This window comes from Schistocerca nitens, chromosome 10 (assembly GCF_023898315.1).
Source record: "Schistocerca nitens isolate TAMUIC-IGC-003100 chromosome 10, iqSchNite1.1, whole genome shotgun sequence".
Taxonomy (NCBI): Eukaryota; Metazoa; Arthropoda; class Insecta; order Orthoptera; family Acrididae; genus Schistocerca; species Schistocerca nitens.
In genome coordinates this window covers 13,992,482-14,006,815 of record NC_064623.1, presented here as the reverse complement: position 1 = coordinate 14,006,815, position 14,334 = coordinate 13,992,482, and the positions used below count along the sequence as shown (strand labels likewise).

Here is a 14,334-nt window from a genome sequence, read left to right as displayed (position 1 = left end):
TCAACTCAATTCAATATTTCGCCATCTTCAATAAAATATTACTCTCTTCATTCTCGAAACAGGTCACTGATTAGCTTTTTGTTCACACACGCACACAAACACACACACACACACACACACACAAATTGTTCAAATGGCTCTGAGCACTATGGGACTTAACTTCTAAGGTCATTAGTCCCCTAGAACTAAGAACTACTTAAACCTAACTAACCTAAGGACATCACACACATCCATGCCCGGGGCAGGATTCGAACCTGCGACCGTAGCGGTCGCACACTGAAGACCCTAACAAACTGGTGCACCTGCCTAATATCGTGTGGGATCCCCCGAGCACGAAGAAGTTCCGCAACACGACGTCGCATGGACTCGATTAAGTCCGGACTAGTGTTGGAAGGAACTGACACCATGAATCCTGCAGGGCTGTCGACAAATCCGTAAGAGTACGAGGGGGTGAAGACCTCTTCTGAACAGCACGTTGCAGGGCATGTCAGATATGCTGAATAATGTTCATGTCTGAGGAGTCTAGCGGCCAGCGAACTGTTCAAACTCAGAAGAGTAGCAATTCTGGACCCGTGGGGTGTCGCATTGTCCTAGTGGAATGCACAATGGACATGAAAGGATGCAGCTGATCAGACAGGATGCTTATACACGTGTCACATGTCAGAGTCGTATCTAGACGTATCAGGTGTCCTAAATCACTCCAACTACACACACCTCACGTCGTTACAGAGCCCACCAGCTTGAACAGTCCCCTGCTGACATGCAGGGTCCATGGATTCATGAGGTTGCCTCCATACCGGTACACGGGCATCTGCTAGATACAATTTGAAACTAGGCTCGTCCGACCAGGCAACACGTTTCTACTCATCAACAGTCCAATGTCGGTGTTGACGGGCACATGCGACGCTTTGTGTCGTGCAGTCATCGAGGGTGCACGAGTGGGCCTTCGGCTCCGATAGCCCATATAGATGATGTTTCGTTGAATGGTTCGCACGCTGACACTTGTTGGTGTTGTAGTGGTTAATAAAAAAAAAGTGAGAAGAAAAGAAAAAGAAAAAGGTTGATAATGTGGGAAGAAATCGTAAGTGAAAATGGGTTTTTTAAAATCGTTAATGACCGTGAAAAAAGGAAAGAATGAAATGTAAATCGGACTTCGTATTACAGAAAAGCTATCGGACTTCGTTATTCGGAAAAGCTATTGTTGGGGTGGTCCTTGTGGCGTTTTTGAGCAAAACTTAAACCAATTACCACTACCAAAATTTTTGAAAAAGAACAGAGAACAACAAAATGTAACTGACAGGGGGAAATGGCGTAGCTTTGAGTTCATTCTTTACCACGTTAACATGTCTTCTTTCGGGCGGCGTCCAGGTCTTAAAAAATCTCCTTCATTTCTGCGTGAGAAGTCTGCTCCGAAATCTTGCAATAGTCCAGGAATCACTAATTAATACCAATTAAAATCATCTTGATACTGTATGCAATTTAATTTACTTTGCTACATCCATCCTCCGAATTTCTTAACAACTTCCACAATATGTCTACACATTAAAATCAGATCAAGACTAGCTAATAAGTTTTTTTTAACGTCTTCATCAGATCACGTCTGCCTTTAGCTTCGGCTATCAAGAGACCATTGAAAACGGATAGAAAACAAAAAAGGTTACAATTTTGGTATTTTCTCTCTGCCGTCGAGCGGTCATACCGCTGCGACGGGATATTTTTATCTGAGGGAACGAGTGTAGCGCGGCGAAATTCAAAGTCCCGCTACAGTGTCCTAGCATTGAAATCGGCAGCAATTTACGTAAGGGTTGCACATCTGTCACACTGAACGATTCTCTTCAGTCGTCGTTGGTCCCGTTCTTGCAGGATCTTTTTACAGCGGCAGCGACGTCGGAGATTTGATGTTTTACCGGATTCCTGATATTTACGGTGCACTTGTGAAATGGTCGCATCGAAAAATCCGCACTGCATCGCTACCTCGGAGATGCTATGTCCGATCGCCAGTGCGCCGAATATAACGCCACGTTCAGACACACTTAAATCTTGATAACCTGCCAATATAGCAGCGGTAACCGATCTAACAACTGCGTCAGACACTTGTTGTATGGGCGTTGTCGACCGCAGCGCCGTATTCTGCCTGTTTACATATCTCTGTATTTGAATAGGCAGGCCTATACCAGTTTCTTAGGCGCTTCAGTGTGTTTTAACTTCCTATTAACTTTGGTTGTCACTCGGCATTTTATTTTAGGCCCCACCAATTAATCTGGGATAGGATCTCTACGTTGCAACTTCAAAATTTCGGCACACCACCTTCTCAGTGATTTAGTTTTCATTCTAAACGAAGGTTGGGTCTTCCATAAATCTTCAGTGTTGATCTTCTTATGACCTGAGGTATGTGCTTACCTTCTATTACAACTACATCTACGATTATACACTTATACTACAGGGTAAACATAAGGCTTAAGTGTTTATATATAGATATTCATCTGAAGACGTTGTTGTAATGGTTCAAATGGTTCAAATGGCTCTGAGCACTATGGGACTCAACTGCTGAAGTCATTAGTCCCCTAGAACTTAGAACTAGTTAAACCTAACTAACCTAAGGACATCACAAACATCCATGCCCGAGGCAGGATTCGAACCTGCGACCGTAGCAATCTTGCGGTTCCAGACTGCAGCGCCTTTAACCGCACGGCCACTACGGCCGGCGTTGTTGTAATGACATGAAACCGTTCGTGAGTCCAATATAAAGGATTTTCTTACAGATGATGTGGTTTTCTAATACACATTCGCAGCTGTGGTTGCCCCGACTATATAGTCTTTTGCGATTATAGGATTCAACCAGACTCACCCGAACAAGTTGCTTTTTTATTTCTGAATTTTATGTGGTAATCCTCTTTCTTCCTTGATGTATTATAACTATGGATATCACTATTTATTATACTGTGCTCCATATTTTCTTTTACAAAAAGTGTAGGCCTTAGAACATATAATCAATACACTGTTAGTATATTACACTTAATGAAGTATTCTCTACAGGATTGACGTTTACTAATATTCGCTATTATCCTAATTGCTCTCTTCTGGGCTCTAAAAGCCCTATCCATGTATACCGTTGGTGCCCCGCCCCAAATCTCAATACCGTATTGTAGGTGGGAGTGTATAATACCAAAATAGATTTGTCTTAAGACTAGTGACGCTTTTATGCTAGAAAGGCATTTTAGCAGGTAGGTATTACACGAGATTTTTTTTACACATATAGCTGATGTGCTCCTTCCATGTAAGATGTTCATAAACTATAATACCCAGGAATTTATGTTTATCAATTGTTTCAATTGATAACTCTGGCTCAGTATCCACTAGTCTTGATTTATAATTTAGCATAAACTCCATTAGAATTGTCTTTTCCTTATTTAATGCCAATTTATTTTTGGTCATATATTCTGTGATGAGGCTAGTGTTCTTCATATTATTTTGCAGTGCTAGCTGTTTTGTAGGGCCCCAGCTTATGAAGGAGGTGTCGTCGGCATAATTCGCAAGGTCTGCATTTTTTGGAATTATTATATCATTGATGTACACAATGAACAGAAAAGGCCCAATAATACTTCCCTGAGGGACTCCACAGTTAAGAATTTTATAAGATGATTTTACTGTTTGTATAAGTTCTCCGGTTGTATGATACAACTTAACACAGAACAAGTTTCAGCGCCAGAGTGAAGCTTCCACGTCACGCCACGCCCTTCGACCAATCACAGATCCACAGCAACTGCTCTGATTGGTTCGTGGCAGACAAAGTGCCTGAACCGCACGAGATATGTCGCTCGTGCATCGTGCTTCGAGTCATCAACAGTCCAACGTCGGTGTTGACGGGCCCAGGCGAGGCGTAAAGCTTTGTGTCCTGAAGCCAGCAAGGGTACACGAGTGGGCTGCGAAATCCCACATCGATGATGTTTCTTCGAATGGTTCGCACGCTGATGCTCTTTGATGGCCCAACATTGAAATCTGCAGTGATCTGCGGAACGGTTGCACTTCTGTGACGTTGAACGACTGTCCTTAGTCGTCGTCATTCCCGTTTTTGCAGGATTTTTTTCCTGCAGTAGCGACGTTGGAGATGTTTCACCGGATTCCTGATATTCACGGTACAGTCGTGAAATGGTCGTACGGGAAAATCCCCATTTCATCGCTACCTAGGAGATGCTGTGTCCTATCGCTCGTGCGCCGACTGTAAAACCACATTCAAACTACCTTAAATCTTGATAACCTGCCATTGTAGCAGCAGTAACCGATCTAACAACTGCGCCAGACGCTTGCTGTCTTGTATAGATGTTGCCGACAGCAGCGCAGAATTCTGCCTGTTTACATATATCTGTATTTGAATACGGACACCCATACTAGTCTCTTTCGCGCTTCGGTGTATAACAATTTTTCTTATGGAATGAGATTTTCACTCTGCAGCGGAGTGTGCGCTGATATGAAACTTCCTGGCAGATTGTGTGCCGGACCGAGACTCGAACTCGGGACCTTTGCCTTTCGCGGGCAAGTGCTCTACCAACTGAGCTACCCAAGCACGACTCACGCCCCGTCCTCACAGCTTTACTTCTGCCAGTATCTCGTCTCCTACCTTCCAGACTTTACAGAAGCTCTCCTGCGAACCCTGTAGAACTAGCACTGCTGAAAGACATTGCGGAGACATGGCTTAACCACAGCCTGGGGGATGTTTCCAGAATGAGATTTTCACTCTGCAGCGGAGAGGTAGGAGACGAGATACTGGCAGAAGTAAAGCTGTGAGGACGGGGCGTGAGTCGTGCTTGGGTAGCTCAGTTGGTAGAGCACTTGCCCGGGAAAGGCAAAGGTCCCGAGTTCGAGTCTCGGTCCGGCACACAGTTTTAATCTGCCAGGAAGTATCAATTTTTCTTATGATTTCGAACATCTTGCTCCCGTTACATTGTCGAACGCTTTCCCTGGATCGAAACATCTTATGAAAGTGCCTTGATAAGTCTTCAGGGCAGCACGTCACTAACATCACACAACTGAAGACTGACCTAGCTGGTGTTGTAGAGTGTCTGTTGTTGTTGCAGGGCTTGCCTGGCGCTGGCAGGTTGTTGCTGGGACACAGGGGGAATGGCGCCTTCACCGGCTGGGTCGTCCTCTTCTGCGAGGCCCTCAACTTCGCTGTCGATGTCGGCCAGATGTTCTTCATGAACCTCTTCCTGGACGGCGAGTTCTTTCGGCATGGCTTCGAGGTAATTGCGGACTATGAATGCTACCTTTACCGTCACTTATTCAGTACTCAGTCTTTGTTTTTCTTTTCACTGAGCTTTGTACTACACTACTGGCAATTAAAATTGCTACACCACGAAGATGACGTGTTACAAACGCGATATTTAACCGACAAGAAGAAGATGCTGTGATATGCAAATGATTAGCATTTCAGAGCATTCACACAAGGTTGGCGCCGGTGGCGACACCTACAACGTGCTGACATGAGGAAAGTTTCCAAACGATTTTACATACGAAAACAGCAGTTGACCGGCGTTGCCTGGTGAAACGACGTTGTGATGCCTCGTATAAGGAGGAGAAATGCGTATCATCACGTTTCCGACTTTGATAAAGGTCGGATTGTAGCCTATAGCGATTGCGGCTTATCGTATCGTGACATTGCTGCTCGCGTTGGTCGAGATTCAATGACTGTTAGCAGAATATGGAACCAAATGCTTCAAATGGGTCTGAGCGCTATGGGGCTTAACATTTGAGGTCGTCAGTCCCCTAGAACTACTTAAACCTAACTAACCTAAGGACATCACACACATCCATGCCCGAGGCAGGATTCGAACCTGCGACCGTAGCAGTCGCACGGTTCCAGACTGTAGCGCAATATGGAATCGGAGGGTTCAGGAGGGTAATACGGAACGCCGTGCTGTATCCCAACGGCCTCCTATCACTAGCAGTCGAGATGACAGGCATCTTATCCACATGGCTGTAACGGATCGTGCAGCCACGTCTCGATCCCTGAACAGATGGGGACGTTTGCAAGACAACAACCATCTGTACGAACAGTTCGACGACGTTTGCAGCAGCATGGACTATCAGTTCGGAGACCGTGGCTGCGGTTACCCTTGACGCTGCATCACAGACAGGAGCGCCTGCGATGGTGCACTCAGCGACGAACCTGGGAGCAGGAATGGCAAAACGTCATTTTTTCGGATGAATCCAGGTTCTGTTTACAGCATCATGATGGTCGCATCCGTATTTGGCGACATCACGGTGAACGGACATTGGAAGTGTGTATTCGTCATCGACATACTGGCGTATCACCCGGCGTGATGGTGTGGGGTGCCATTGGTTACACGTCTCGGTCACCTCTTGTTCACATCCACGGCACTCTGAACAGTGGACGTTACATTTCAGATGTGTTACGACCCGTGGCTCTACACTTCATTCGATCCCTGCGAAACCCTACATTTCAGCAGGATAATGCACGACCGCATGTTGCAGGTCGTGTACGGGCCTTTCTGGATACAGAAAATGTTCGGCTGCTGCCCTGGCCAGCACATTCTCCAGATCTCTCACCAACTGAAAACGTCTGGTCAATAGTGGCCGAGCAACTGGCTCATCGCAATACGCTAGTCACTACTCTTGATTAACTATGGTATCTTGTTGAAGCTGCATGGGCAGCTGTACCTGTACACGCCATCCAAGCTCTGTCTGACTCAATGCCCAGGCGTATCAAGTCCGTCATAACGGCCAGAGGTGGTTGTTGTGGGTACTGATTTCTCAAGATCTATGCACCCAAATTGCGTGAAAATGTAATCACATGTCTGTGGTGTCACCGCTAGACACCACACTTACTAGGTGGTAACTTAAATCGGCCGCGGTCCTGTAGTACATGTCGGACCCGCGTGTCGCCACTGTGGGATCGCAAACCTAGCGCCACCACAAGGCAGGTCTCGAGAGACTGAGGAGACCTCGTCCCCAGTTGTACGGACAACATAGCTAGCGATTGGACGTGCTAAGCCTTGCTCTCATTTGCCGAGAGATAGACAGTAGAATAGCCCTCTGCTAAGTTAAATGGCGACCACCTAGCAAGGCGCCATTTGTATCAGTGCCTATAGCTTACTAATATTCAAGAGAGATGTATTCCAAGGACTAATTAAAAGTTAAGTAACAAGCATCTACGTACTTTTCTTCTTATTCATTTATAAGTCTCATGTTCCAGACTTCACGCCCGTCTGCGTTAGCATTGCGTGCCCTATCGGCTACAAAATTGTGTCTAGGCTGTATGGTCTAGACACAACAATGTCAGTTCTAGTATAATATATTTGTCGAATGAATACCCGTTTATCATGTGCATTTCTTGTTGGTGTAGCAATTTTAATTGCCAGTAGTGTATATTAGATTATAGATATGCACACAGGACAAAAAAATTAGACACCCCTGCGAGACTTGCCGTCAATATCGCGTACCCCTCGTCTAGCCTCGAAGACGAAGAGAGTCCATAAATTTATTCAGTTATACCGTATACAGCTGAAGGAACTCACTGATGATTACAGTCCGTGTGTCTGCTACACTGAGGGGATCTACATCTACGTACATGCGCCGCATGCCGCCGTAAGGTGCGTGGCAGTACTAGTCATTTTCTACACTTCTTCATTTGTGTGGCCCTGTTGTCTGTAGTTGCTTTACTATTCTTGTGGGTATTTTTGTTCTGTCGTTGCAACTAGAAAAATGCGGGTTGCTCCACCAAACTCGCCTTATTGAGGTAAAGCATCATCAGTGCACCTCGTCCTCGGAATCGTTGTAGTAATTTAATTTTTCAGCTACATTCGTTTTGACAATACAGTATTCTTCAAATAGTTCTGCATTGTCTGTTTCTACACAGCTTACTTTCTGAATCAATGGTATACTTCGTTCTATGTGTATCACTCCGCTGGAGCACGTTTTTCAAAGTGGTCGAACAAAGGGAATTATAATTTCAAAACTGCTTCCCTCGTGAAATTAAATATTCAAATGCTACGTTATGCTTAGAATGAATGAGCATAGGAAGAAAACTACTGTGGGAAACTTGATCATCGGCGTATAATGTCTTCAATATAGATTGAAAACTCACAAAATTATTTTCTTTCTGGTTTTTATTTTTCCTACCAGTAAGGCAGGCGTTCTGCTTTTCGATTTCTCGAATTTTTCTTTAAAAAGATTGCTCTAACTACGAGCAAACCTCAATTATAATTTATATTCCTCGTCGATGAAAACTGATTTCAAAAATAAAGGCCAATCTGATTCAAGAGAGGGAATAATGATTTTACATCTACATCCACATTTATACTCCGCAAGCCACCCAACGGTGTGCGGCGGAGGGCACTTTACGTGCCACTGTCATTACCTCCCTTTTCTGTTCCAGTCGCGTATGGTTCGCGGGAAGAACGACTGCCGGAAAGCCTCCGTGTGCGCTCTAATCTCTCTAATTTTACGTTCGTGATCTCCTCGGGAGGTATAAGTAGGGGGAAGCAATATATTCGATACCTCATCCAGAAACGCACCCTCTCGAAACCTGACGAGCAAGCTACACCGCGATGCAGAGCGCCTCTCTTGCAGAGTCTGCCACTTGAGTTTGCTAAACATCTCCGTAACGCTATCACGCTTACCAATAACCCTGTGACGAAACGCGCCGCTCTTCTTTGGATCTTCTCTATCTCCTCCGTCAACCCGATCTGGTACGGATCCCACACTGATGAGCAATACTAAAGTATAGGTCGAACGAGTGTTTTGTAAGCCATCTCCTTTGTTGATGGACTACATTTTTTAAGGTCTCTCCCAATGAATCTCAACCTGGTACCGGGCTTAGCAACAATTAATTTTATATGATAATTCCACTTCAAATCGTTCCGCACGCATACTCTCAGATATTTTACAGAAGTAACTGCTACCAGTGTTTGTTCCGCAGTCATATAATCATACAATAAAGGATGCAGCGGTTTATAATTTCTCAATTGTTTCTAAAGCAGGAAGTAATGCCAACCATCTGGTACTGCTTTGACCTAGCAGTTAGCGGTAACTGCCATTTACAAAATCGTAGACCTCTTGGAGTTTTGCACCCTTAAAGAATAAATATGAAAATACTTCAAAATTTTACAGATGATATTCTCTGCATCAACTGCCAGTTTCCCAACGACTGTTTCCACACTATTGTGGATTACATGCGCCCTTCAACTCACATCCATAATTCCTACCAAGGCTGGCTTATAATTTAACAAAACCATTTCCTCTGCCACTTCTGTTTACTCCACCAAACATACTGTTCGTATTTCCAGCAGAAAAAAACATAAACTTTGATTCTTGGCAGTGATCGTGCAGAACTGACATCACATTTTTAGATGTTAGATTAGAAATTTAATCTTCACTAGATATGAATTCCAATATTTTTGGATACACCTTGTTTTCTGAAACGAAAAATTTAACTAATACTGTAAGAAATTTTTTTGATTTATGATTACTGGTAGCAATAGATGTTCTTGTAGATCGGAGATGGCACACTAGTATAGAAAATGTTAGGACTTTCAAGGGAGCAGTCTGCGATTCTGATCATTTTCTTGTAGTTGCCAAAGTTCACCAACGGCTATCTACAGCAACATCAGGGTGTCACAATGCAGAACTTGTTAGGTTCAACGCTGACAAGCTAAATGATGAAAACTTTAGAAGAAGGTACATGATTGAAATTTCAAATATGTTAGATGCTCTCAGGACACACGAAGATCAAGACGAGGATGTAAATAAACAGTCGATCACTGTGAGGAATAATATCAAAGAGGCAGCGAAGGTCACAATAGGTACAATTTAGAAGAACAGGAGGAAACCGTGGTTTGATGAGGAATGCAAGAAATTGGTAGAAGAAAGGAAAAAAGCACGATTAGATTGGGATACAGTGGGAGACAGAAAACGAGAGGAGTTCTTGAACTTGAGAAGGGAAGTTGGTCGTAGGCTACGGGCAAAGAAGAGGGATTATTTGAACAATCAAATTACAAAAACGGAAACAAACAGTAAAACAAAACACATTAGGGAACTTTACCTAGGCGTAAATGGGTATAGGAAGGGCTTCAGGGCTAGGACAAATGCACCTCGAGAGATGCTGGGGGAATACTGACAGACCCCAGTGCTGTATTAAGTAAGTGGAGGGCGCATTTTCAGCATCTATTAAATGTACACCAGGAAGCAGGAAATGAGCAGGAGTACGAAATACATACAGCAGAACCCCAGATACCTGAGCCAACGTTAAAGGAAGTAAGAGATGCAATCAACAAATTGAAAAACCATAAGGCACCAGGATCAGACTGCATAACTGCAGAGTTAGTTAAAAATGGGGGACAGAAATTGGTGGAAGTAGTTCACAAAGTGATAGCTAAAGTATGGAACTCAGAGATGATACCTGAAGAGTGGCAGGAGTCGATTCTGATCCCAGTTTTTAAGAAGGGCGACAAAATGGATTGTAGTAATTATAGAGGGATATCACTATTACTAGTATGTTCCAAAATTGCCTCGAATATTCTGCTAAGCAGGCTTACACCATATGCAGATGAAATTGTGGGGGGTTACCAAGCCGGATTTCGGAGGAACAGATCAACTATAGACCAAATATTCACCCTGCGTCAAATTTTGGAAAAGAAATGGGAATACAATAAACCAGTTCATAATCTTTTCATAGATTTTACAAAAGCTTATGATTCAGTATTGCAGTCAAAATTGTACAGAATTCTTTTGGAACTTGGAATACCAAAGAAGTATGTTAGACTTATAGAAGCGAGTTTGAAAAACACAAAAGGTAGAGTACGCGTGGGGAAATTGAAGTCAGAAGAATTTGTAATAAAGAACGGACTTAAGCAAGGAGATGCCCTGTCTCCGCTACTTTTTAATTTAGTCCTAGACTATATTGTACGAATGACAGCAGATAATTCAGAGGGTGTGGAGTTAAATGGAAATATTAAGATATTAGGGTATGCAGATGATCTAAACATCATTAGCGATAGGAAAGAATCTGTAACAGCAAATGCGAATGCGCTAATCAAGGCTAGTGAAGATGTAGGTCTAAGGATAAGTGAAGACAAAACTAAATACCTGGTTACTACTAGAATGCCAACAGCAGTAGATCAGGAAATGTTAAGAGTTGAAGATATGCAGTTTCAAAAAGTGAACACATTTAAGTATCTAGGCTTGGACATCACTTCGAGAAATGAGATTGAATCCGAACTGAAGAAGAGATAACGGGCGGGAAATGCGTACTACTTCTCACTGAATAGATTACTTTCATCACGGATATTGTCTAGGAATTTAAAGATTAGAATATACAAAACTATTATTCTACCAGTTATGCTGTATGGGTGTGAGACTTGGTCTCTCACTGTGCAACATGAAAAGCCGTTTCGAGTATTTGAAAACAAAATTTGGAGGGAAATTTTCGGAGCGAAATGGGATGACATTAGCGGAGAGTGGCGAAAACTGCATAACGAAGAGCTTCACGAACTCTATTCAAGCCCTGACATAATCAGTATTATTAAATCACGTAGGCTGCGATGGGCGGGTCACGTAGCTCGAATGGGTGAGGGCAGGGCAGCGCGCAGAGTACTGGTAGGGGGAAAACGTCCTGTGGGGAGACCGAGGCGTAGATGGGAGGACAATGTGAAGGCTGATTTGAGGGGCCTAGGTACTGAAGGTGAATGGAAGGAAATAGCCCAAGTCAGGGACAGATGGCGAAAATACGTTGCTGCGGTAATGGACTCTCGAGTCCGGTATGACCAGTGAGTAAGTGAGTAAGTAAGTAAGTAAGTAATGGATAAACTTACCAAGTTTACATAGTCAGTCTGTTCCTTAAGAAGTTGTTTGGACCAAAGCATTAAAACATTATTGACAATAGGTTCAGCTTCTGTTCATTCACAACTAAACTTGACACCATAGACCTTTTAATGGCATTTGTTTTGCAATGCATGGAACTGTAGCTTTGATTATGACATACGGTATGGTACGCAAAAATTCCTTCAGCTGCAGCGAATGTAGCCACTTCCTTTCTTGACATTTTACACATTATGCGTTTGCTAGTTAATCATTATATCTTGATACAAATTAAAGTTCATAACTGTAACACGTATGGTTCTTACTATAGAGAGCCGACTTTAATGAAATGTCTTATAGAAATTTCGGTTTAGCATTAGGCCAACCCCCAAAGATAATATTATATCTTTCCTTATTATACTTAATGTAAAAACTCTGTGATCCAGAATATCGAGGCTTTGATTTCATTATGCCCCTTATAGATAACATGTTTATGCTGACAGTGTTTTACATTTTTGTATGTTTCAAAGAACCTAAGCAGAATTTCTTAGGATGTGTGAAACGAATGTCCCCTTTTTTTGGCGAAGAATTAATTGAGTTTACAAACTGTAGCAACAGCCATAGAAGAAGCCAACTTATGTTTGCTTGATTTATCATACTGAGCTACACTACTGGCCATAAAAATTGCTACACCACGAAGATGACGTGCTACAGACGCGAAATTTAACCGACAGAAAGAAGATGTTTTGATATGCAAATGATTAGCTTTTCAGAGCATTCACACAAGGTTGGCGCCGGTGGCATTTCTTCTTGGTGTAGCAATTTCAATGGTCAGTAGTGTAAATCGCCGAAACTAGACTGCTGAAAGGTGATTGATTTGAAATCCTGGATTTTACGAAGTGCTGTAGCAATGAAGTGCAGTGCTCCATGTGCTTTAAAAGATTAAAGGTAGGAGATGACACAACAAGCCTACGACATTATACAGGGTGAAAAGTATTTAAACCGACAAACTCTGGGAGGTTGTAGGGGACATCAAAACAAATATTTTCCCCTAATGTCATTTTTTCCTATGAGGAATATTTAAACCGGTAGAGGAAGATTTCTCTGGTGGCAAATTAATTAAACCAACAAACACTTTTCCATTTTTTTATGACCAAGAGGCAACACATTAACACAATCCGATTTCAATTACAGTAGATTTAAAAAAATGCCTCCATTGACACGTAAACAAAGGTTAAACCGTCAAATCATGTTCTGTCTGACACGGGCAAAGACCCCAGGAGTATCCTGAATTGTTCCTGCTGCTTCTACTATCCGGGCAACCAGATCGTCTTCTGATGCAGCAGGAGTTGCGTAAACAAGGTTGCGCATCTCTCCCCACACAAAAAAGTCCAGAGGGGACATATCTGGGGATCGAGCAGGCCATGGTACACCACCACCTCTGCCAATCCACGTTTCTGGGAACCGTCGATCCAGCAATCGACGCACACGACGACTGAAATGTGCCGGCGCCCCGTCATTTTGGAACCACATGCGTTGTCTTGTAGGGAGCGGGACGTCTTCCAGCAATTCTGGCAATGCTCTGGCGAGAAAACTGTAATAGTGCCTGCCATTTAATGGCCTAGGTAGCAGATACGGCCCAATTAAACAGTCCCCAACATCACCGACCCACAAATTAACGAAGAACCGCACTTGATGAGCGCTAGTAACTGTGGCATGTGGGTTATTCTCACTCCAAACATCCGAATTGTGCATGTTGAAGACTTCATCATGTCCGAACGTTGCTTCATCGGTAAACAACACAGAGGATGGAAATGTAGGATGCATTTCACACTGTTCCAGGTACCACTGCGAAAACTGTGCTCTGGGTGGATAATCAACTGGTTCCAGGTTGTGGACACGCTGTAAGTGAAATGGACGTAAAATTGCTCTCGAAGAACTGTTCTTACATTCGCCTAATTCGTCCCCATGTTACGTGCAATTTCACGAGTGCTGATTGACGGATCCCGCTCCATATGCTGCAAGACAGCTTCCTCAAATTGCAGCGCTCTTACCGTGCGACGGCGTCCCTGTCCAGGTAATTTGCAAAATGACCCGGTCTCACGCAGATGTTGGTACAGCAGCAAAGGTCGTATGATGCGGGATACGGCGATTAAGATATTGCTGTTGATAAACCCGCTGTGCAGCTCGTCCGTCGTGGTGCGCTACGTAGTACGCAACAACCATATCAGTGTACTCACTCCAGGTTTAGTAAACAGAGACGATGCACTACTACACTGGTGGACAGCAGTTGCCTACAACTGAAGAGCGTAATACACCCTCTAACAAGTGAAGACCGTAATACGGCCTCCACAGGCTGAAATGGTCCTCATAGGAAAAAATGATATTAGGGAAAAATGTTTGTTTTGGTGCCACCTACAACCTTCCAGAGTTTGTCGGTTTAAATTCTTTTCACGCTGTATAAGGAGGAAACATTAGCAATGATCCTTGGAAGAGCAGGCAAATTTTATCGCTATAATA

The 14,334-nt window shown here is 43.4% G+C and overlaps 1 protein-coding gene and 1 non-coding gene across 2 annotated transcripts in view; both read left to right on the top strand.

Moving 5' to 3' along the window:
• The window catches only part of LOC126209802 (innexin inx2-like), an 87,075-nt gene that overhangs the window by 22,790 nt on the left and 49,951 nt on the right, over positions 1–14,334 (top strand). Inside the window, exon 2 of the mRNA XM_049938938.1 lies at positions 5,076–5,240. Within this exon, the coding sequence (XP_049794895.1) occupies positions 5,076–5,240 (165 nt within the window). The remainder of the gene's footprint in view (positions 1–5,075; positions 5,241–14,334) is intronic.
• Positions 4,803–4,877, top strand: Trnas-gga (transfer RNA serine (anticodon GGA)). Its single transcript has one exon. It is a non-coding gene; the product is annotated as a tRNA-Ser (tRNA).